Source organism: Myotis nattereri, assembly GCF_964212035.1.
Source record: "Myotis nattereri genome assembly, chromosome: 6".
NCBI classification, from domain to species: domain Eukaryota; kingdom Metazoa; phylum Chordata; class Mammalia; order Chiroptera; family Vespertilionidae; genus Myotis; species Myotis nattereri.
Genome location: NC_138081.1, coordinates 84135904 through 84161395, shown reverse-complemented (window position 1 = coordinate 84161395; position 25492 = coordinate 84135904). Strand labels below are relative to the sequence as shown.

Below are 25492 nucleotides of genomic sequence, written 5' to 3'. Positions count from 1 at the left end.
TTAAACCCACTGGCCTTGGAATAAAAGTCCCAATCGATTTATAGAATCTTTCATTTGAAAAGCAAACCACAGGAAATTATTCACTTCTCTGAGGCTAATAATTTTCTGTTATTTTTGTTTGATCTTTTTCTTCTAAAGCCTGCTGGCCTGCGCATCTGTGTATTGAACTCTGTTCTGTATGTTTTGATCATTTTTCGTATTTGCCAAGATCATTGGGTTTGGATGCAATTCTTTGAGCACAATCATACACTCTCCCACCTGTGAGGGAGTCTGGGGGTGGCAGGGGGAGCAGGGAGGGCTAACCCCCCATTTAAAAATATTTGTTTCTTCCTGTTTATAAAAGATTGCATGTTGGGTGCAGAATGTATAGAAAATACAGATATAAAAAAAATAGAATGCCCCCACAATTCTGAACTGGTTCTCAGCATTTTGGCATATTATTTGTCTCCTGGTCTTCCTTCTTTCCTCCCTTCTTTCCTTTCTTCCTTCTTTCCTATCTATCATCTGTCCATCTACCTGGTTGTTAGGGCCACACCATACATCTGTTTGGTAGCCTGTGCTTCCTTTCTTATTACTTATATAAATCACTCTAGATACATAACCTCAGGGGCAGGCAATTAGCAGTTTAAAAAAAGGTGTCAACTTCTTGGGTGTCGGGTTGGCAGGTAGAGTTATGAGAATTATGTGTCTATTTTACTTTTTAAGTGTCATACTCAAGCAATCAAATGAAAGCATCATATATTATTGTTTTATCATCTCTTTATAACATTGTTTTGGAATTCTGAAAGTGGCTTGGTGAAATGATATTGTCCATATCTGCCAGCTTCCCTCCCAAAACAAAACTTGCAATTACTTTCCCCATCTCTGAACAGAATCACACATTATCCTAGACTGGAGCCCCAAACTTTTAATGCTGCTGATCTCTAGCCATGCTCTTCCGAACTGTAGTGGGACAAGGTAGAAGGTGACATGTTGCTCCTTCTCCAACGCCCCAAAGCACAGCAGCTCTGCATTTATTTAATTTTATGACTTTTTGTCCTACTTAAGATTTCTTTTGAACTAAGAATGCTGCAGGGCTTTAAACAATGGAAAACTATTGCCTATGGCTCTATTTCAGCACCTTAACTTTATAGATCCATAAGGACTAATTGATGTGTCCACGGTCACTGAGCTTGTTTGTGAACTTTGGACACCAATACAGCACATATTGACTTCTTCAGAGTAAGAGCGGGTTAGGGATGCCACTGAGGACCACACCTGTCTTGACCATGGCTATATCCCCAGCATCTAACATATCCCCTACCTAGAGCAGGACTCAGTAAGTATCTGGGAAACCAATGATGAATCATTCAGCTCTGCACAAACATTTCCTGGACTATTTGGAAACTGCCAAGGAAATGTGACATTTTCTTAGGCCCCAGATTATCCAATTAAATGAATAACCAATTAGCATAATGCCCCTTTTGTCATTTTCTAAGGGAATAAAAGGAAAAACAAAAACATGCTGTCATATGTAAAAGACTAAATAAATGATCGACCCCTGAAACAAATGCCCACATATACATATGCCTCCTGTCAATCACATGCCAGTTCCTGTCAGTGGCAACAGCATTCCCCAACAGTGAGACAGAGCGATTTTTACAGTAACTCTCCCAAAATTAGCCCTGCTCTCTTTTTCAGCATACTGTTAAGTTGCTCCCTCTTGTGGTCATTGAAGAGAAAAGAAATGAGCTTTTGTCTTTCAATTTGGATATTCGGGTCAAAGTTGAGTCTGATTCTTCAACAGTTACTTCTTACTCTCCTCCTCTTCTCATAATGTCTCCTCCATTATACTATACTGCTTTTTATACACACTCACGCACACATTCACACCTACACATGTGCACCATGTCATCTTTAAATAAGGCTTATGTTTCCAATTCAAAAATATGAGGAAAAGAAAGTGATTCATTCTCTATCTTTTGTTGATTCAATACAATAGGGACCTTGATTCTAACTTTAGTTTATGTGTTAGAGAAGCAAGCACCAGGCCCTTGTTTCTACAGAATCAATATTGAGGCCTTTGTTTATAAAGAATCAATGTTGACACTATTCAGACTAGCAGGGGAAGGCCTTTCACTGCGGTGTAATAGAGGAGGTATTTCATTTAGAACAATCAAACCATCCAGTAGAAGAATCATATTCAAGTGTTATAATCAGACTCAATAGAAAAGAAAGCCAGAGCATGTGCATGGGAGAAGTGGTGACATTTACAGAAATGATTCAATGAAGTATCTTCTATTCTGATGTTCTGATCATTCTGTTTCTTCTTTCTTCCCATTTTGCGATGCCCCACCCACCTGCCATGGGGGTTCTGTATCTGTTTCCTCACCATCTCTTGAAACTCGCGTGGATAATGACCTGAGAAAGAAAGCAGCTGAGTGGCAGCAAAAAAATAGGATGCTTTTAGCACCAGGTGTAGATCTACGTGCTCGAAAAATAAAGTTGCTGTGTCCCTCCGGCCCCTCTGGAAAGAACAAATGAGAAGCAGACCGCGTGCTGGCACAGGAAGCAGAACTCTGAAAGCCCTGGGGCTGAGAAAGGAGACCGCACTTTAAAAGTTCATCTTGTGATAATGAATGATGCTGGCGGGGGTGCCCACTTCATTATGCCCAGTTGTGCTTTCCTTCTGGAAGAGGCAGCTAATGGAAACAGGAGGCTGGGCTTAGCTATTTCCTTTCTAACAGCAGGGGAACTCAGTACTGCATCTCTAAGGAAGACCACCAGGTATGCAGAACTGAACAGTGAGCATAGCGCTGAAAGAGCTCCTTGTAGGTAGGCGAGTGTAAGGGAAACCCTCAATCCTGTGTGACATTTAAACGAGGCTGTTCCAGCAGCAGAGAGGCGACTGGGGAGGCCTCCACCAGGACTGGGTGGCCTTCTGTCTCAGGGAGTGAAGGAGAAACAAACTAGAAGCTCGCAGGAGGTGAGGTTTGTTTAAATAATAGAAAGTAATTAGGCTGAAGACAAAAATCAGCGATGGCATTTTGTAATTACAATCAATTTAAAGGTTAATTTCCTTTGGTGCTGAAATCTTATTTAAAACATTTACCAGAAAAGGAAATTAGGATGTTACTATCAAGAGGCATAGAGTGCTTCTGGGAACCCATGCCTATTATCACTTGAAATTAGGTTAGGCCCAAAGTGGGAATTTCAATTCATTTCTGTGTAATAATAGACAGTGGTCAGGGCTCAGAGTCAGCAGGGTTGGCTGGGGCAGGCAGTGCAAAATTTGCATTTTTGGCTTTGTTGGTTTATGGGATTAATTGCAAGTGTTTCCAACAAAGGATCTTAGTTTATACATGAATAGTCCTGACATAAAAAGAAAATTGGATATGGATTGCTGCTTTTGTAACTAATGAAGTTGATGTTGAAGGAATTCCCAAGAGCAGAGAGGCGAAAGGAAGCCCATAGTCACACATCCATACACCTACATGACTGAAATGAACTGAATGGGGCGACAGTATTTCTATTGGCTACAAACCTGTCAATCCTATTCCCCTCTCCCAGGCCCCACCTTTCCATCACTCTGTTTTCCAGTTGGGAATTGTCATGCCTCGGGTTTCAAATATATATATATATATATATATATATATATATATATATATATATATATCCTATTCAGCAGCCCATCTCCCTGGGAACTTGACTAGAAAAATCAATGCATAATAGTAGCAATAGCCAGAGGGAATTAATTCTTCTGTACTAACTTCCCTGCTTACTATGCCTTTGCAGATTTGCTCTTTGTAAATATTTTATTGGTATCACTGGCCTGTAAACCAAGCCCAGCAATATAGAATTGTGCAGAACCATAGAGCTATGAACAACATTAGCAATCACCTACTCTAATCCTCTAATTTTAGAGGAAAGGAGTGCTCCAACACTTGCTCCAAATCAAATAGTCATCTAGAAGCAGAACTGGGAGCAGACGTTAAGTTTCTTGATTCTAGTTATATTTTCCACATCACTTTGCTATGATACCTGAAATAGGTTCTTTCAACACATCATTCTCGAGGACCACCCTGTGGTAGGCTGGGGTTAGTCTACTAGGAATGAGGCAGGAACCAAACAGATACTGTCTTTGCCTTCATGGTACTTACGGTCCAGCACATGGTTCACACAAGATATTACACTGAAGTGTAATGAGCCATCAGACAAGGAGAGTAGGGGGTGCAGTGGGCATGCACCCAGGGGCACCTGGCCCAATTAAGACTAGAAATGATTCCCTAAGGAAGCAACATTTCAACTGAAACCTAAAAGATAAATCTTTGCTATGTACAATTAGCAAAAATAGATGTGCCTTTTGAAAAGAGGACTACATTTTTTATCTATATTGACCAAATATATGCCATAATTCACACAGGAGTAATCTCAAGTGTTTTTAATGAGCTCGATATAGCAAATCTAGTTTTGACTTTCCCAACTATCAATAAAAAGGTTAGAGCAACGGCTGGACATTCTCTTTCCTGAAACTGCAGCAGTTGTTCTAAGAAAAAGATGATCCATTTAGGCTCAGGAGCTTTGTGAGTTTCCTTTCTGGAGGGTGCAAAATGATGCACAGATTATGTTGGCAAAAAATGCAGGGCAAGAGTATTTCTCAATTGGAATATTATAGCATGCATGCTTTGTTTTTTATTTCCGTAGCATGCGTACATTAATGTGCCCACACCCAATTAAAGCCGCTGCGTCTAAATGGGCTGTGCATTCTAAATATATTCTGGAGGTCAGCTGAGAAACATACCCAATCGTGTCTAACTAGCTCACCTATTGCTAGTAATAACTGCTCTCAATTTCAACTGAAAGGCATGTCATGTATATTTGAAAGCAGTTCTAACAGGGGAGAACAAAACACTGGTGAATCTAATCTGTCCAAACCGCATGGCACAAAGCAGGCCCAGGCACCTTTAAGGCGTTTAGTTACTGCATCATGTTCTGCACGCTTCTCCACATCTACCGAAAGGTATCTGGATGCATCATTTTCTGACTCATCACTACTCACTTCATAAAAGCCCTTGACTTCCTTCCTCAGGGAGGCTCATTTGGATCATCTTCCTTAGGGAGAACGAAGGGTTCTTCATCACCAATATCAAAATTATCTGCCTGACCGTGAACCCCTATCTTTGCTCCCACCTTGTTCTCTTGCCTCTCTCCTGGAGAAACGTATTAAATCTTCACTTAGGGGCCTTCCTCCACTGGGACCCTTAACCTTCCTCCCTTCCTCCATCCATGCCTGATGAGGGTCAGACTCAGTTTCTCCACCCCCAGTCCTGGGTGGCTGCACATTGCTGGAGAAAGCAACGAACACAGGAGAGAATGCTCTCTCCTGCCCAACACTGCTTTCACTTCCCTGCTGCTGACAGTGCCTTCACTCCTTCCACTGACTCGCCGCAGGACCCGTTCCAAACCTCTCCAAACCCCTTAAGCCTAAGACCAAAACCTGAGGAAATCAATGCTATCAAACAAAAACTCCTCGCTTCCCCCCAAGAACCTCAACAACGCTCCAAACCAGCAATTATCCTTTTGCCTCCTACAGCCCTGCCCAAATCCAAGAGGAGTAGGTAAGCTTTTCCTCTCCAAAGAAGCCTTCCACCAAGCATTGGCCTATGTCCTCCTCCTCATCCAGGAGGCTGAGCTCTCAGTGTCTTTACTCTTGCTCACTCCATTGGATCGTTCCTTTCCCTGCATTCGTGTCTAAGACTCACAAACCACAGACCAGGCTGGTCCCAGCCTCTCTGTGTCCTGAGGATAATATACAGGGTGATGGCCAAAAATATTTGGAATATGAAAACTCAGATACACGTAGTTTTCTTATATGAACTGTATTTCCTTTTTTCTGCATTTCTACATTTCTATGCCTATTGCTTGACAGACCACAGTTAACCAACTAAGTGGGCACTTAGAGGATTTCCATAGACCTACATCAGCTTTCGCAGCTTCTGCTGATAACTTCTACTAGTATACTGACGTCATACCATGTGAAACTCTAGTAAGTTCTAATGGAAAGTTCTTATCCTCTCAGTAAAGAACCTAGATGTGTGTTTGAAAGCATAACTCAAATAATTCTCTTTGTATAAATCTCTTACAAAAGGGGATCAGATCCCAAATCTGTCCATGATGTCTTTAATACACTTGCCTGTAAGTATTACATGCATATGATTCTCTCAGTAACCTTACGAAGTTGGGATTGTTTTATCATCCCCCTCTTACGGAGGAAGATGGTAAGACTCAGAGCAGTTGGGACCTGCCTGTGGGTAAGATGCTGGTAAGAAGTGAAGGCACAAGCTAAGCCCAGGTCTTCGACTCCAAAGCCCTCAATCTTTACACTACTTCACAGCGTCCCTGTGATGTGTCCAAGCAGTGGCTTTTCTTATTAGAAGACTCTTTGATAAAGATCCCGGTCTCAGCAGAAAGCCAGCATGTGTCTCACCTATGGTGTTGCCCTCCCTGAGATCTGGCCGAAAGAGACAAGAGCAGAAACACAAAACAGTTTTATCAGGTGGAACTTGTATTTCATTTTTGTAAGTTTTTAGAACCTAAAGCTTAAAGTGATTACTCACACTACTTCTCATTAAAGAAATGTTTTATTTATTATGACACCATTGTAGGGATTGCTTTTCACTTTCCTTTTTTAGCAAATATGAATGTGTTTCCGAGCTTAAAATACTGAAGGTCTGATTCCGAGACAACCAAGAGAGAAACATACAAAATAAGACCCTAAGACCCCGAGGAATAGGGTTAGGGCAGCCGTGGGCAAACTACGGCCCGCGGGCCGGATCCGGCCCCTTTGAAATGAATAAAACTATTGAAAAAAAAGACCGTACCCTTTTATGTAATGATGTTTACTTTGAATTTATATTAGTTCACACAAACACTCCATCCATGCTTTTGTTCCAGCCCTCCGGTCCAGTTTAAGAACCCATTGTGGCCCTCGAGTCAAAAAGTTTGCCCACCCCTGGGTTAGGGAGTGAAGCATCTGTAGTGCTGGAGGGAAGAAGTCTCATTTCATTCACTGCGCCTTCGCCTGCCAGAGTGCTCCATAGCATCACACTATAGTGACCTTTCAGGCAATCACTGGATAACGCACCCCATCCCCCCAAAGGGTTGTGCTTTCCTAATCAGAAAAAGCAATGCTCAGATCCCACTCAGGATGTTAGCCTAGACCGAGCACCTCAAGCTCACACCTTGAGCTGAGTTGGTGCCACTAAGAAGTCTACGTGGGACAGAGGTGGTTCTCTTGGGCCTGTGGTTGCTTGTGTTCTAAATTCCTTTTGTGCCACTGGGGAGAAGTACCCTGGAAATCCTTACCTGCAGAGATGATGGATATACACTCCATTTTCATGGGCCCACACAAATTCTTTAATGTCTTCCAGTGGGTGCTTGTAAATATTTAGGCGTAGCTCTGTGCGAACTGCCTTTCAAATGTTCCCTTCCTGGTCTGTTCCAGCTCTGTGTCCAAAAGGGAGAATGTTGACTAGGGGCTTTGTCGTTAATAACCAAGGTACAATTTTATATTACAATACTGCACTGCCAACATGTATTTAAAAAGGCAGTTTTAGGTTTCCTGAACTCGATGTTCATCATTAAAAGGTTTCAATAAAAGGGAAACTCACAACAGGGAATATATTTTAGCAGAGGATATTTATTCAAAAAGCATTTTTCTTTTACTAGATAATTTCTAATGTCTACTATTGTTAATGCTATTAAATCGTAGTTATTAAAATGATATGGCACTTTACTAGTACAAAATAATAGGGCCTCCCTATGCCTCCATAGGTCAGATGTAAACACACCCATACTGCAGATAGGAAAACTAAGGCAAAAAGAAAACTCTGTAGTGATTGCAAAGAAAACAATAACAATCCTGGATTATCTTCATTGGACCCAAGGCAAATTCCTCCAAAGAGATAAAGACTAAGAAGTACAAAGTTTATTGTCTCACCTTCTACCCAGTTGTATACCTCTGTTTTGGATGCTATAAACTGGCCAGAAAGGTAACTGTGTTTTTTCTATGAGTTCTCAACATACCCAACACTTGATAGCATTTATTAATGAACTAGAGGCCAAGTGCACAAAATTCTTGCACTCCGGGGCAGGGGGAAGGGGGGGAAGGGGAGGTCCCTCAGTCCGGCCTGCACCCTCTCACAGTCCAGGAGCCCTCAGTGGGGAGCGGGCCTAAGCCATCAGTCAGACATCCTTATCACTGCCTCGGAGGTGGAAGAGGCTCCCGACACCGCCACTGAGTGAGCCTGGCTTATGGCTGAGCGGTGCTCCCCCTGTGGGAGCACACTGACCACCAGGGTGAAGCTCCTGCATTGAGCGACTGGCCCCTGGTGGTCAGTGTGCATCATAGCAACCAGTCATTCCACCATTCAGTCGATTTGCGTATTAGCCTTTTATTATATAGGACTAGAGGCCCGGTGCACAAAAATTTGTGCACTCGGGGTGGGGCTCCCTCAGCCCGACCTGTGCCCTCTCGCAGTCTTGGATCCCTCAGGGAATGTCCACCTGCTGGCTTAGGCCCACTCCCTGGGGAATCGGGCCAAAGCTGCAGTCAGACATCCCTCTGGCAGCCTGGGAGCCCTCAGGGGTGTCCACTTGCCAGCGGGGAGCAGGCCTAAGCTGCAGTCAGACATCCTTAGCGCTGATGAGGAAGCGGAAGAGGCTCCCACCACCACCGCTGTACTGGCAGCTGGCAGCCTGGCTTGTGGCTGAGCAGAGCTCCCCCTGTGGGAGCACACTGACCACCGGAGGCAGCTCCTGCATTGAGTGTCTGCCTCCTGGTGGTCAGTGTGTGTCATAGTGACCAGTCATTCCCAATCGTTCTGCTGTTAGGGTCAGTTTGCATATTATCCTTTTATTATATAGGATAGAGGCCTGGTGCACTGGTGGGGGCTGGCTGATTTGCCCTGAATGGTTTCCCAGATCAGGGTGGGATCCCGCTGGGATGCCTGGCCAGCCTGGGTGAGGGTCTGAGGGCTGTTTTCAAGCTGGCCACATCCCTTTCAAGGTGGAGGTCCCCGCTGAGGTTCCTGGCCAGCCTGGGTGAGGGACTGATGGCTGTTTTCAGGCTGGTCAAGCCCCCCAGTGGGGACCCTCACCCCATGGGGGTGTGGCCAGCCTGGGTGAGGGGCTGAGGGCCATTTTCAGGCTGCCCATAGCCCCTTCAGGGTGGAGGGGTCCTGCTGGGGTTCCTGGCCAGCCTGGGTGAGAGGCTAATGGCCGTTTTCAGGCTGGCCATGCCCCCCGGCAACCCAAGCTCCTAGCCTCTCCTTTTTTTCTTTTTTCTCTTTTTTTTTTCAGCGCCTCCTTGAGCAGAGGCCAGGGCAGGCTGGAAGCAGGTATCTGGAATTTATATATCTTCTATAATTGAAACTTTGTAGCCTTGAGCGAAGCCCATGTCTGGCCAGGGCAGGTGGGAAGCTTGGCTTCCTCCATCGCCGGGGGAAACCCAAGCTTCCTGCTTGCTCCAGCTCCGTGGCCACTGCCATCTTAGTTGGGTTAATTTGCATGCTCGCTCCTGATTGCCTGGTGGGAATGGTTTGTTGGTGTTTCAGAGTGATGGAGTGATGGTTATTTTGCATCTTTCTCTTTAATTAGTGTAGATGACTCTCTCACCCTAGTCATTTTGATGCTAAAATATATCCTCCCCTCTCTCCTGCTCCTCTAGGCCAAAGAAACAGCAGCGGTGGCTTCTCCCTGTTGGTATCCAAAAAGTTTCTTTAATCTCACAGGACTCAGGCATCAACTCACATTCTAGATCTCCCATTAAAGGTCTTTTCTTTATTATTGCTCAAGGCCTTACGAAGGAAAGGGTAAAAGCACTCAGTCAAATCTCACTTAGAAATTTTATCAGCATCTTCCATACTCTAATTGATTGCCTTTTTTTCCCCCGCTCATTCAGTAAATGCATACGAGGGTCTTCCATGAGCCAATCTATGTTCTGGGGCCTGGGGCTATAGGAAAAGTAGTAAACTGTCCATCTTATGCAGTTACATTATAGTGGAGGAATCAACAAATAAACAAGTACATTTACTACTTGTCAGGTAAAGATATATTGCAGTGAATCAAAATAAAGCCCAGTGAGGATAAATAAATTCATGATTTATTGGGGGGAGCACGGAATCACCTGAAACTAATATAAAATATTGAATGTCATCAATAATTGAAAAAAAATTAATGACAGCAAGTCCCCAATTTGCTTTGCACCAATTTCAGTTACATTTCCCTTTTTCCAAGCATTTCCTGGTCCTTGCCATTTATATGTGCCACTTGTAAATTAAATACTACATTTCCAAATTAAGCCAAACACCAACTTATTCCTGACATTCTTTTTTGTTCTAGTAAAGGTAACAACATTCTTCTAGCCAACTAATTTCTAAGAATCAACTTTGAATCTTGCCTTTTGCTTCCCTTCCCTCATATTCAAAACCTTGGCATGTCCTAGGTTTTCTACCCCTTTCTCTATTTATCTTGTACTCATTGTCACATTTTTTTCTCATCCTCCTAATTCTAATTCAGGTCTTCAATAATTCCTCTGTCTTTCACATTTTATAATAAGCATTGAAATAACAGAGACAATACACCAAGTAGCTATAAGAAAAACATCTCTCCTTACTTTGAAAAACATTGCTGTAATCAGAGGTACACAAGATGGGGCTGAGAATATAAGTAATTTCTGGGTGGAAGGACTGCTTAAATGTTTATATGATGCCTGCACGAGTTATCAGACACAAAGGAAATGAATAAACCTTGAAAGATGCTTGCTATATCACCTTTTAAAGGTACATCACAGAAAATCAAAACTTATTTGTAACTATCACTGGCAAATCCAGCACAGGTGGGTTTTTGTTTTGATCATGGTTCACATCAGAATATTCTGAGAATATTAGATTGGAGTTTGGAAGAAGATGAAGGAGTAAGTTTTCTATAAGGAACAGATAAAAGTTACTAGAGAATAAATAACAAAGGTAGACATCTACAACCAATAGAGGACTCTGACCATTAAAAGATTAACAGTAGTGGGTCAGTTAGATCCCATTTATTCCTATTCGTCTCCCTCAGATATTTAGGAAGACATCCATACAATTACTCAGAATGAATGCCTGTGGGAAATGATCTTACCTCATTCCATTGTCTGTGAACACAGGCATGTATATAAAATAAAGTACAGGAAATATGCCCTTTAATTCTGGTTTAAATTTGACACCCCCATCCACCTACCCAATGAATGAAATGGTAAAAACCATCCTGGTTACATTCAAATCTTTTCTCTTCATGGCTAATCAGAGTAAGCCCCGGACAACTCAAGCTCCATTTGCAATGCATGCTAGATATATCTCATTTTCCCTGCAGCCTTTTCTCATGTCTTAGGAAGGTACATTGCTCTGGACTCAAGCTTTATCTCCCATTTTGGGTCAAGATTCTATCCACTGGACTTGAAAATTTATCTTTGTTTCTTCAGGTTATCTCTTGGTTTACTCCATGATCTTTGGCTGATAATTACCATCTGCCTTTTTCTGCTATTCATCTGAAATCCTGAGGGGAGGCGGGAGGGCCTAATGAAATATTTAAAAATAATAACACATGAACCTGGGCTTGACTTGGATCTCAATACCAGTGGAGGAGACGCTACTGTTTACGTCTACTCTGATCTTGAGCTACTCTAAGCCACTCTATTCTCCAGGGTGAGGACCATCCCACTGAAAGGGAACCTCAGAAAAGATAAACTTTAATGCTGTAAAAATCCTCAGCAAACTATTCCTCAAGTACAGTCTTAGTGTTCACAAGAGTGAACCCAAATGAAAGAGAATTTGGACTCCATCTGCAGCAAATCCCCAGTCATCAACAATAATTCCTCAAAATACAAACTTTAAATATAGTTGCCATTAAATTGTTATTTAGCTCTTCTGGTTCTGCTTATATTAGCTAATGTATAAGTGTGGGTAATTCAGAAAACAAAAGGTGTTCATTCTCTTTTCACTCATCTTCTATAAAATACTTGGTATAGCTCCATGGTTGTCCCAAATTAAATAATTTTTGTCTTTCTTTCTCCTACACTGCATAGGCTTAGAATTAGTCCTGATTTCTTTCAGGGGCTTTTAATTTTATTTTTCCAAACCATATATCTCACCCAGCACTGTATATTCCTTATCTTCTTGTATCCTCAAGCTAATAGTATGAAGTAATTATTATAATTCCTACTTTAAGAGCAGTTAAGTGATTTGTCTAAGGTCACACAACTGGCAAATGGTCAAAGCAGTATTTGAACGATGATCCTTCCAACATCAGGGTCCCTGTTTTTTTCATTATACTATTTTAATTTTTATGAGAAGGGAAATTCTGCCTTTAAAAAAAAAGTCACAATAAGAAATTATATATAAACCATAAAAAGACATGGAGGCACTTTAAATGCCTATTACTAAGTGAAAGAAGCCCATCAGAAATGGATACACACTGTATGAGTCCAATTACATGACATTCTATAAGATAATGTAGACAGTTAAAAAATCAGTGGTTGCACATGATCTCACTCATTTGTGGATATAATAAACAACATAAACTGATGAACAAAAATAGATCCAGAAACACAAAAGCATCTAACAGACTGTCAAACCTCAGAGGGAAGGTGGGGGCAGGGGTGGTAAGAGATCAACCAAAGGACTTGTATGCATGCATATACGCATAATCAATGGACAAAGATAGTAGGGGGGTGAGGGCATGTGCTGGGAGGTGGGAGTGGCCAGGGAGAGGTCAATGGGGGAAAAAGGAGACATGTAATACTTTAAACAAGAAATAATTTAAATTTTAAAAAAAGATCAGTGGTTGCTAGAGACTAGGGTAGAGGCAGAGATAAGAAGGCAGAGCACAGAGGATTTCTAAGGCAGTAAAACTGTTCTGTATGATATATATCATTATACATTTGTCAAAACCCATCCTAATATATAAAAACTCAGGGTCAATAGTGTCCAAAATGACTGAAGGCTCGACCTAGCAGAAGTCAGTCCTGCAGTGGCGACCCAGCACTGACTGCTGCCTCCGTGGGCACGGCAACCCAGCACTGACTGCTGAGGGGGCTGCAGATCAGGCCCAGAGAGAGGACTGGAAAGAGAAGCAGGGTCTGATCCGTAGCCTCCATGGCAGCTGTTGATCAGCCCTTGCCTCTTTCTTTCTCTCTGGGCCTGGCCAGCAGCTGCACCTCTCTTTCTCTCCAGGCCCCCCTGGAGGCTGCTGATCAGCCCCACCTCTCTGATCAGACCCAGAGATAGGCCTATGACTGGCATAGAAACCAACCAATCAGAACCAAATCTGAGTGAACTATGAGGAGCCAATGGCTGCCTAGGAGGTGGAGCTTTTGACGCTGACTGGCATAGAAACCAACCAATCAGAACCAAATCTGGGTGAAGTGCGAGGAGCCAATGGCTGCCTAGGAGGTGGAGCTTTTGACACTGACTGGCATAGAAACCGACCAATCAGAACCTAACCTGGGTGAACTGGGAAGGCAGAACCTAAGGTGGGGGCTGAGGAGGGGTTTTAAGGGCAACAGCTGTTTGGTGTAAGGTGTAAGAAAGCAGTTCAATTTTTTAATGACCGGTTTGGCAATATAGTTCATATGGCCAGCTATCAGTTCAGATATAGGGATTATGTATTTTTGTCTGCCAAGAGCATCTCCTCCTGATGAAAAATGCTTTTCCCCCCATTTAAGCAATCCTATCCTACATAATCTATCTATACTAATAAAAGGGTAATATGCTAATTAGACCAGGTCGACCAGCCATCTTCAAGACATCCAACTTCCTTCCGGACAAAGCCATGTTGGTGGGGGCTGAGGCAGAGGCAGTTAGGGGCGATCAGGCCAGCAGGGAAGGGCAGTGGGGGTGAGATCAGGCTGGCAGGGGAGGGCAGTTAGGGCAATCAGGCAGGCAGAGGCAGTTAAGGGCAATCAGGCCGTCAGGGGAGAGCATTGGGGGCAAGATCAGGTCGGCAGGGGAGGGCAGTTGGGGGCAACCAGGTTGGCAGGGGAGGACAGTTGGGGGCGAGATCAGACCAGCAGGGGAGGGCAGTTAGGGGTGATCAGGCAGGCAGAGACAGATGGGGGCAAGATCAGGCCGGCAGGGGAGGGCAGTTGGGGGTGAGATCAGGCCAGCAGGGGAGGGCCGTTGGAGGAAAGATCAGGCTGGCAGGGGAGGGCAATTAGGGGCAACCAGGCCAGCAGGGTAGGACAGTTGGGGGCAACCAGGTTGGCAGGGGAGGGTAGTTGGTGGCAAGATCAGGCAGGCAGGGGAGGGAAGTAGGGGTGATCAGGCCAGCAGGGGAGAGCAGTTGTGGGCAAGATCAGGCTGGAAGAGGAGGGCAGTTAGGGGCAATCAGGAAGGCAAGCAGAGGCAGTTAGGGCCAGTCATGCAGGCAGGCAGGTGAGCAGTTAGGAGCCAGCAGTCCCAAATTGTGAGAGGGATGTCTGATTGCTGCCAGTCAGACATCCCCTAAGGGGTCCCCAATTGGAGAGGGTGCAGAATTCAGACAGAGCACACGGAGGATGGCTTGTCTCAGGTTTGTAATGTGAGGGATCTTAGCTGGGAAAACTCCAACACTGGGCTGACTCAACAGCTGGGGGGTGCAATCATTTGGAGGCAATTTTTCCTCACATGTCTGGGTGTTAATCCTGGCTGGGACCTCAGCTAGCTTCACAGCCAAAATACATATCCCTGGATTCACCCTCAGTCTCTCTGTGTGGGCTAGTTTGGATTTCCTAGTTTGGACATGGTGACCATGTTCTAAGAGAGAGCATCCCAAAAGAGCAAGAACGAAGTGTATGACATTTTTATGATCTAGCCTTGGGAGTCACATTAGTGTCACTCATAGCATACTCTGTTGGTCAAAGCAGCCACAAAGGTCTACCCAGCTTCCAGAGGGAGGGACATAGCCGCACATGGGAGGTGTGTCAAGATCACATTGTAAGCACATATGGAATAGGAGGTATTGCTTTTGGCATTTTGGAAAATATAATCTACTGCAATAACTCTTGTTATATTTTATTATACCTTAAATATCTAGGTATTGTTGCATTTGAATGTTTGGTTAGACATTTCTCCTCATCTTTATTTGTGATTATCTGTTTCAGATTATAAACCACATGACGGCAGGGACAGCCGTGTTAAGTTCATTTTCATGAGCTCCAACATAGAGCCTTATACTTGACAACCACAGTATATACAGCATTATTACTATGATGCAATTGCTAATAGATACATGCACTTGAGCCATCATTATTTTTTACATGTGTAATGTGTTGCAGCTAATCTCTATAAAAAGGCATATAGCATCTTTACAATTTTGTATTAATGAGAGAGAGAGAGAGAGAGAAGAGAAGAGAGATTTGATGTTCCACTTACTTATGCATTCATTGGTTGCTTCTTCTTTGTGCCCTGACTGGAGATCGAACCCACAACCTTGGTGTATCAAGACAATGCTCTAACCAATGAGATACACAACCACAGCACCTATAGCATGTTTAATATGCAAGTGAGCCTTGTTACAAAAATTAGATCTTGGTAGCTTGAGAGGAGTACCTAAGTTCTTTCAAGTGAATAGATTCTTGTAAAGCAATAATAGAATCTCACAGGTGAGTGGGGAACCACTTCCCTGAGGAAACTATCTTTTTTTTCTCCCCTCTGCGATTAGTCACTTTCGATTTACTAGATTATTAAAAGGTGTATTTGAGGAATCGGTGTGAGACCTTGATCATGGATTTGATCTCTTCTGAAAAGTTAATTAATGAAGGCAATTGTCCCTTTTCAGTTGATTTCATAGGTGGCTTTGATTCTTATGGCTATCAAGGGCCTCAGAAGACATCTCATTTACAACTGCAGCCTATGTACATGTAAGTACTTTACTTGGGTGTTTTTCATCTGGGGTACCACAAGATGGCGAAGGAAATTTCTGTGGCACAAAATAGATGGCATGCAACTTTCCTTCAGTTATATACTTTAGCATTTCTCTCCTATTCATATCGTTTTGACTGGGATAACTCTGATACCATTTTCTTCATAATCATTTTAAAATTTAACTTAGAAATGCCACATCTAAAGTTACCTTAAGTCTTATATAAGTATCAACTACATGACTAAAAAAAACCTCTAATCGTATACTAATTTTTGAAGTTGCATATACTTAAAATCATATAACATTGTAGGTGGTTATATGTGACTATATATAAACCATATGTTTTGGTTTTCCCAGGAGGGTCTAGATTTACACAGGTTGTCCTGGTATAATTATTACCAGCACCCCCAGTTAGATAACAAGTGTTGTTATCACTCCAGTTAGATATAGTGTTTAAAAAAATCAAAAACTGAGCAATACTTTATCATTTTTGTGATTTGAAAAGTGAAAATGAAGCCAGACTGTTAACATCGAAACCTATCAGACCCTTAACTCTAGCACTCCAGAGAGCAGATATGCTATCAGAGCCTGATTTTTATATCTGTGTTTAGGCAAATTCCCTTGGATAACAACTGATAACAAATTCTATATATCAGCATCAAGTGATATGCTGAATTGCAAGCGAAGATCAAAATAGAAAGTAAGATTCCCATTCATTTTGAAATGTGAGCTTCTCTCTTTGAAGATTTGTGTTTGTTGTCGTTGTCCCCCACCATTGAATCATTTTACCTTTTAATATCGTTAGTGTGTAGGATAACAAGTGTGTTTTTGGAGTATTTCTCTGGAGAAGTTAATCTTTATGCGTACCTTTTCAGCTTCTTTTTAAAAGGGGAATGATCTATGCAGCATGCCTCCATTTTTTTGTGTGTCCCTTATAGTTCCCTGGAAGATCTGGTAACTGATAGAAAAGCCTCTATCAATTCAAATATCAGGCAATACTATGTGTCATTCAAATCATTCCTTCTGTAAACAGTACTTCACATATCTCCACTTTTATATCCCCACAACACTGTCCTAATTCTAGCATTCATGGCCTTAAGTTTTTCATTCTCATTCTTATTTTAGAACCCCTATCCCGTCATTCTTGTGGCCTCTAAATTGACTTTCCTAAAGTGCCACTCTGATCATTTCACTCCCCAGTCCACAAACCATCAATGACTTCCTGTTACATACCGAGCAAAGTCCAAGCTCCTAATCAAAACCTGGAAATCTACTCAGATCTGGAAGGTTTTGTTGAAACATATCTCTTCTTCTCAACCCTTAATAACTTTTAAGTCACAATCATATGCAGATGATGCTTGAAGATGCTAGGAAAATGTAATGATAAATAAGAATTGACCCCTATCCTCCTGAAGCTTATAATCTACTAGAGACCCAGTGCATGAAATTCATGCACAGGGGGTGGGAGGTGTGTCTCAGCCCAGGCTGCACCCTCTCAAATCTGGGTGCAAATGTAGCCCTTCTGAAAAGAATCCCCCAGTGGGATTGGGCCTAAACTGGCAGTCAGACATCCCTCTCAAATCCGGGACTGCTGGCTTCCAAACACCTGCCTGCCTGCCTGCCTGATTGCCCCTAACCGCTTCTGCCTGCCAGCCTGATCACCCCCTAACCACTCCCCTGCCAGCCTGATTGATGCCTAACTGCTCCCCTGCTGGCCCAATTGCCCCCAACTGCCCTCCGCTGCAGGCCTGGTCACCCTTGACTTCCCTCTCTTGCCAGCTCGGTCACCCCTAACTGCCCTCCCCTGCTGGCCTGGTTGCCCCTAACTGCCCTCCCTTTCAGGCCTGGTCCCTCCCAACTGCCCTCTCCTGCTGGCCATCTTTGACCACATGGGGGTGGCCATCTTGTGTGTTGGAGTGATGGTCAATTTGCATATTACTCTTTTATTAGATAGGATTATTAGTAGGAATAATGCTTATGCTAACCAGTACTACTCATGGAAAGACTTTATCAAGTCACAAATCAATATACACTGCATTTCATTCCCAAAGGATTTCCTCTGTAAACACTATATCTCATATAACACCAGGCCAAGTAACATGTAACAATATGTTTGTGCTCAACAGTAAACCAGGACATCTACAAGGCTTGCAATTGCTTGCTCTGACAATAGCACATAACATTTTTATCACACAGCATTTCATTGTGTTGGTCAATAGGAATGATCAATAAATGTGATCAAGCTACAATAAATTAGATATAACCACTTATGTAAAGATCAGCTATAATAATAACATAAGAATGCTAATTATACATAATCAAGTATATTATTTCAAATCAAGCATTTATAATTCTAATGTCTTTAATGAGGGGACTCTGCAAATTTTTTATCCAGCATTAAATTCCTTGAAGACAAAACTTCTTGTGATTTTATTAAATAGAATACTTTAAATACTAAACTAAAAATAATAAAAGTAATGTTTTCTTCTTTACTTCCAGGGAATAGTAAAAATTATATAAGAGCTTTCAAGTCTCACTGCTCATGAAATAAGTTAAATGTTTAATGGCATTCAAATTTAGGAAGTTAGAAATATTTAAAATATGTAACAAAATATATCAACAAAATATGACCACTATCCCTTCCACAGAACTTCCCCTCATCACTTAGTATTTGAGTGGCCTCAAATACTAAGATTTTTTTACAGATGAGGGAACTGAGTCAAGTGGAAGGAAAACAAGGTCACACAACTTGTCACGTGTGCAGCTCCAATTCGCAACCAGCTTTCTGGCCTCTTAGTTCGGTGTTCTTTCCAAATTCGTAGACAGACCATGAGTCTGCTCTGGTGTTACATTCCCTGATTCTTAATTGACCTATTTCTCCTGCTTCACACTAACTTAGCTGCCATGCTTCCATTCATGCATTCATGCCTGCACCCCTCCCCTCTTTCTGTGTACCTTTGATCCCCTTTTAATTTCACATTAGGCAGTGTTGAATGAAGAAGAGCTTTTTCAACTTTGTGGACCTCAAACATCAATCCCCGGCGAGCCACTGTCTACTCAAATCCTATGACAAAGCGAAACCCATTCACACATAAGCCTCACCCCCTGCTGAGCAGCACAGACCCGAGCATCTCCTATACCTTTATCCTCCGGGGTACCTTCTCCTGTCAACCGGCCATAAATAAGTCTCGTAAAGTAAGAGTGATTTAACATCATGGGCCGGTCAAGCACCCTAACAATCTTATATAGCAACGGAGGTAAGAGGTGTTCCTTAGGAAAGGAAATGCTTAAAAGCAATGTGCCATTTTAGCTGTGAGGCTCCCATGGTCCCCGGCAAGTCTTCTGTTTCAGAGGCAGAGCTTTGAAAACACTGCCCACCTGCCTTCCATCACAGCCGTGTACCCCTCCCTGTAGCCCAGGAATAGGCAGTCCTTTTTTTTTTATTTGGTATTTTTAGTAAATGTTCTTGGCCTATAAATCTTCAGATTATATCTATAATCCACCTAAAAAGGAAAGGTTATCATTATTTTGTTTTTATAGTTTGGTAAACCTCTTTGGAACCAGCAATAACTATGAAGTTTCTTCACCGAAACATTCCCCGTCCACAAGTTAATTTTCTAACAAGTGGCTGCCTGGCCACCACTGACCTAAGTGCCATAACAAGCAGAGATGGGTGTGGGCTCCCTGCAGTGCAAACTGTGAGAAAGTCCCCTGGCTTATTAGACACATTTGAAAACATCGCATTCTTTCTGGCAGCCTAATTCTACAGCAATACATAGTCATTGTATTTGTCCCCAGAAGTGGATTTTAAATTACCATAAGCAGCCTCTCCATCCAGGAGATTGCACTGAGAAAAAAAGGAAAAGTGTCTATTTAAGGCACAATTGGGCTTGGGTCTTGTTTTTGTTTTGTTTTTTTGTTTTTTACTTGCTCTTGTGCTTAGAGAGTCGAGAAAAGGTGCTGAGCTTTCACTCTTGATTTAAAAACGTCTTTTTTCTCTCTTTCTCTCTTAGGTCAAAATAATACATATGGCTTCATAATGTCAGCTCCTGGACCTTACAAAAAAAACTTGTTTTGCAGTGGCCTCCTGCGTTTTATGAAGAGCAAGAAGCAACTGAGTTTAAATATACATTCATTTTGACAAAACAAACACCAAGCCTCACATACCAAACACCAAGCCTCACATACACCGGGGCACGCGCGCACACACACACACACACACACACACACACACACACACCAGTTCCACTTGGCCTCCTCTTCCTAACTGAAACAGACAAATGTGCAGGACATGCCCAGCTCGGATTTCCTGAAAGCAGGCTTTTTTCTCCCAGGCCTTTGGAAAGTTCAAAAGGAGACGTGTTGGTGCCCTCTGCTGGCCGTCACTAACTCCTCTGCCGCTCAGCCCGTGGGCCTCTGGGAGCTGTCAAGTCATCCAGGGCAAAGTAGCTTGAGAGTCCTGTCTTCTGCACTCCAGACATCTTGATAGCACCACGGCTCCGTAGGCAACAGAACTGCAAACACCAACAAACAAAACGTGCCATGATGACCTGGTAACCAAAGTCTGAAATGGCAGGTTGTTTGCCCTAAAGGCTGTCCCGTACATACTTGCCTTAACCCACCTAAGTTGTGCGCCCGAGAATCTCAGTGCAGACATCCCCAAGTCACTTCCTTTAGGCTAACACACTGCTATTAATTCCGAATGAGTTCGAGTCTGTATGTTTTATGTCAAGAAACCAGACTGAAGAGCCCAGCAGCTCCCAGTGTGTCTGTGTACGAAAACTGCCAGCTGTCAGCAAAGTGCTTTACCATTGAGCCTCCACAGTGGCCAAAAAGAGACAAGTAACAATAACAACAACAATCATCATCATCACCTTTATAATTCTTAAATATGGGCTTCTGATGGGGTTGGGCGGGGGCAAAGTAAAACTTGATAATCTACTAACATCATTTATCTACTGGAAGCAGAAATGGCATAACTCACTGACTTTATTTATCGCACTCTAGGTGCTTTTGTAAGTATCTACAAATGTCTTTTACTAACACAGAAACAGCTGTGGACTTCTATCAACGGAGGCCAACTGACTATGTATTAGCGATGTTTACTCTTTTATATCTAATTCAAATGGAAGGCCCTATGTAGGTGAACTTCTTTTCCTAACTTCCAGCGTGTGAGATTATTTTTGGGGTGGGCGGGGCGGGGGGAGCAATAGTTATCTTGGTGACATATTTGAGATCTCTTTGTGGTGACTGGGGGATCCGTGGTGTGGTAGAGTGTATTTGAATCCTCCTGTATTATTGTGGCAGAAAAACTGTGCTGTTGACGTAGTTGGCAACAAGATGCCTTTGGAAATTTAATAGTAGGTCACTGTGTTTATGAAATATTCTGAATTTCTAGGAAATTTTGTTCTATATATTCAAACATTATTTGGTTTTCATTCGTGGAAAGCATAATTAGCTCAGGCTTGTCAGGAACTCAGATGAGTCACGTTTTTTTCTTGGATCCACCTGAGACATTAAAAAACAAATTTTTTTGAACAAATATACCATCCTTAAGTGCAGCGAAATTCAGACCTGAAATGTTATGCATTGGCATGAAGCAACTTTTTCTCTTGGTTCTATGAAGTTTCAGTTATTGGGTTAACCTACTTTGGACCTTATCCCATCCGGAACTACATAAACCATTCCCATGACTGTGTTGCATGGATATCAATGATACACACGCATATACACTTGAAAACGATCAAGGAACAAAGGTTGCTATTGAAACGTAAACTAGAAAAAAAAAGGGTTCCAGCACTTGGGCTTGAATTTTCTCAGTGGCTTGTATATGTTTGTCCATACATACATGTAATAAAACACATGATTACAAACATGTCAGTGAAACCTCACCTAACCATTTTATAGTGGCATGCATGTTTCATATATGAGAAAAATATTTACCAATGTACTGTCCTTTGATTCTCAAAATATAAATACTCTACATGCCAGAAACTACTCTAATGTAACTATTAATGTGACAATTAAAATGAGGTTTCACTGTACATTCATGCTGTGACCAGATTCCTCCTTCCAGGACATGTATGTGGATAAGAATTGAAATGCACAGAGAAGAAGCCCTCATCTTCCTCCTTTAAGTTGCAGCCAACTTACCACCTAACCACTACTATCATCGCCACCAAAATTTTTCAAAACCAGTTGTTGACTACTAAAAGGAATCAGTGGACAGGTCGTTGCTGGGAGCAGTGAGCACAGTCGTGTGATTACATCTGGAAAAGCAAGTTGTACAGCTGTATCCTCCTCAAGACCCGGTGAAGAATGCTATTTTTCTAGGCTGAGCTTTTGTTATAAACCTAATATTCAGAAGGCAAGAGTTACAAACCTGATGTGTCTTTTTCTTCCTTTCCTTTTTTGCGTTTATTAATTCTGAATGTATTTTTAACAGAGTGATTTTTTTGACTTACCGGTGTAATTTGCATTTTAAAAATAAATGGAAAAACAATCACGTTTCCGAGCCATCCTTGAAAGCCGTGCTGCTTCTCCCGGTGCCCGCGATTATGTCATTGACAGGAAAACCCTAGGAAACTCACATGAAGGCGGTGCTGACGCCCGTCGCATGCCGTGCAGGGATGTGTCAAAAGGAAAGAGAAAATGCCAGGTCACGGCACCATTTTAGCCCAGTCATAGAGGTAACACGCACTTGCATTATATCCTGTCACTAAGGGTTTTTTCCACAAGACCGCCTGGAATAGGCTTGCTGTCATTTGGAGAGCGTGTTTCCCCACTTCTGTCTGGAATTTAGAGTTAGCATCAAGCTATTGTCTGACAAAAGTGTGAGGCCACTATATTAAAAACCCTTGTTTAACATAGGTAGAGGTTTTTTTATTTTTTTTTATACTCAATTTGAAATAACTTAAAAAGCTCATTTATTACCCATTTGGTGGCATGGTCTTTGATGGCAACTATAGGGAAGCATGGTGGGGGAGGGTAAGCAGTTAGAAAAGATTACCCCTGGCAGTGGCCATTGCCCGACCGTAATGTCAGCCGAGGTTCACTGTATGCACTGCAGGGACAGAAGGCGGCAGGCTGGGCTGCTCGTGGGTGGGTCTTTTCTCTCTCTGTACACAGACACAAACCAGCCCCAGAAGCCAAAGAAGCAAAACGGATCGCAAACAAGGAAAGCTTTGAGGCAGCATTCCAAGAAGCCAAAGATCAACTCGCAGTACCTGACTTCTCGGCCACATGGTGAGAGCCTTGCAAAGACCAAGTCTGTGCTGACTTTTGCTCCCAGTGTGAAAAGCATGCTGACGCGGGTTCATTGAAGTAGACGGGATGATTGTCAGGTGGTTGCTACAGCACTGTGAGGTCAATGCACAGGACATCTCAGTTGAAGGTAAAGAGACAAAAGTTAATAGGAAAGAGTTATCAATTCAATAGTGCAAGACTCTTACCAGCTATGTTCTGAATTCAAGGAAGAAGAAAAAAAAACACCACTAAATAGTGCATGCCTTCAGTAAATAACACTACCAAGGTCTTCATTTGTACTATAACAAGTTGACCATTTAACTCAGAAATACAAATTCATTTTAAATGGGTCACATTGTCAAATACATTTTTGAGAGCCAACCCATTTATCATAATAGAGTAAGGCCCGTGGAGGTTAAGAAATTACTCAAGATTACCATACATTTTGAAAACGCAAATAACTCTCTATTCCACAGCAAAACCCAGAATATATATACGCTGGTCAGAATAGAATAAAACAAATCCCAGATGCTATCAGCTGACCCTGGACTGTGTAAGTCAGAATGAAACCTGATAAAGAAGACCCTAAGATAGTATAAAATCATCAAATACTTCTAAATTATTGTGTGCTAGATTCAGCATAGTCTCAATGTTAAATATGTTTTATTGTGTTATAGTTCTTTTACATATATGTAAAAGAACTATATGTGTATACAGTTCTTATATATGTGTGTGGCGTTTTTTTTGGTTTTTTAAAATACATTTTATTGATTTTTTACAGAGAGGAAGGGAGAGGGATAGAGAGTTAGAAACATCAATGGTAGAGAAACATCGATCAGCTGCCTCCTGCACACTCCCTACTGGGGATGTGCCCGCAACCAAGGTACATGCCCTTGACCGGAATCAAACCTGGGACCTTTCAGTCCGCAGGCCGCCGCTCTATCCACTGAGCCAAACCAGCTAGGTGTCGAGTAAGACTCCCTCCACCTTCTGCATGGAGTAGGGTTCGGTATCTGAAAGAGGAGCTGCACAACAAATGAGAGAAAAAGACACGAGATAATTTTGCAATATTGGGGGACCAGGCGGGCAAGTCCCAAAGGACTTCCACCCATGCTCAGGCCGCTCCAATCTTTTATTGATCTGGAGTAGCCCTTAGGGTAAGGAGGTTTCAATGACACACAGATCAGCAGACAATTTCCAGGAATAGACAAAGTATCTGATTAGCTCATCAATAGATGATTTCCAGGAATAGGCAGAGTATCTGTTCAACAATAATCAACAAGGATCTACATAAGTATCTAAGGAATTAAGTGAACTAAGGTGGGGATGATGCTTCAACTATTATTACCTAAATTAACTGGGTGGTTCCTAGATTAACTGGGGGGTGCGCAGTCCTGACCTTTGCTAGGACTTCAAAGGTTACTAGCTTTTGGGGGTCTCTGTCTAAACTCAGCTAGTGAAGACAATGAATGGACTCCGGCAGCTAGGGCTGTATGTGAGTGTTTTATATTAAGCAACAAATTATGTTCAGTTTCATGGTTAAAATTTTTGCTATTTCTTCTACAACAGATTTATGAATAGCTAATATTAGAGACATTGAGGTTACTTAAACTGTCCCATCTTGAGTACTTCCTGTGATTGTCAAGATAATCTTCCTTCAGACATTTTATCTGTCTTTGGTAAAATTTTGGCACTCAACACTTATACTCAGGAAGCTTTGATAACAAGATACTTACATCGTAAAAAAAAGAAGCCCCAATTATTCTCATCATATATGGGTCTTAGCTTAGGACTCATTTTCAATCCTATCTTCATTGTACAACATCTACCTTCCACCTGCCTTCAAGAAAGGAAAGGACACTGTCCGTGATTGATATATTATGTCCAATTTTAAACTTATTAGTATCTTGAAACAATCACTTTTGAGAGCAAAATCTCTAAGACATTTATATACTCTATGCCTTTTAACTCAGCAAAAATTAGAACTAGGTAATACATCCAAGGGTCTCATTTACCACTGGAATCTGCACCGGTGTCACGAGATACAACTGCAGTGCCAACAAAGAAAGCAAAGGTGAGTTCCTCCTAAAGTGTCTTCTTCTGTTCTCTAGAGTTATCAAGAAAGTTGTGTTTTTTTTTAATCCTTAAACATTATGGAGTTAAGAAGCAAATAAGCTTAACATTTTGATGGTAATGAAAGTCGACTTCTGTAAGATAAATTCAGAGAGGGAAATCCTTTTATAAGCCACAGGTGGATGCCCTGACAAAGGCTAAATTGTTATTAAAATTAATGTGAGCCTTCTCTGTAATGAGAGCACAGAATTGTGGC

The 25492-nt window shown here is 42.2% G+C and overlaps 1 protein-coding gene across 2 annotated transcripts in view; it reads left to right on the top strand.

Moving 5' to 3' along the window:
- The window catches only part of NKAIN2 (sodium/potassium transporting ATPase interacting 2), a gene marked incomplete at both ends in the record, with an annotated part of 791704 nt that extends 769304 nt beyond the window's left edge, over positions 1 to 22400 (top strand). Inside the window, 2 exons of one of the 2 annotated variants that reach the window (XM_081094748.1) lie at positions 15835 to 15916; positions 19932 to 22400. In XM_081094748.1, the coding sequence (XP_080950874.1) occupies positions 15835 to 15916; positions 19932 to 19941 (92 nt within the window). Of the gene's footprint in view, positions 1 to 15834; positions 15921 to 19931 lie in introns of those variants that run through there. The other variant, XM_081094749.1, reaches the window with a different exon arrangement.
- Positions 22401 to 25492: the final 3092 nt, after the last annotated feature.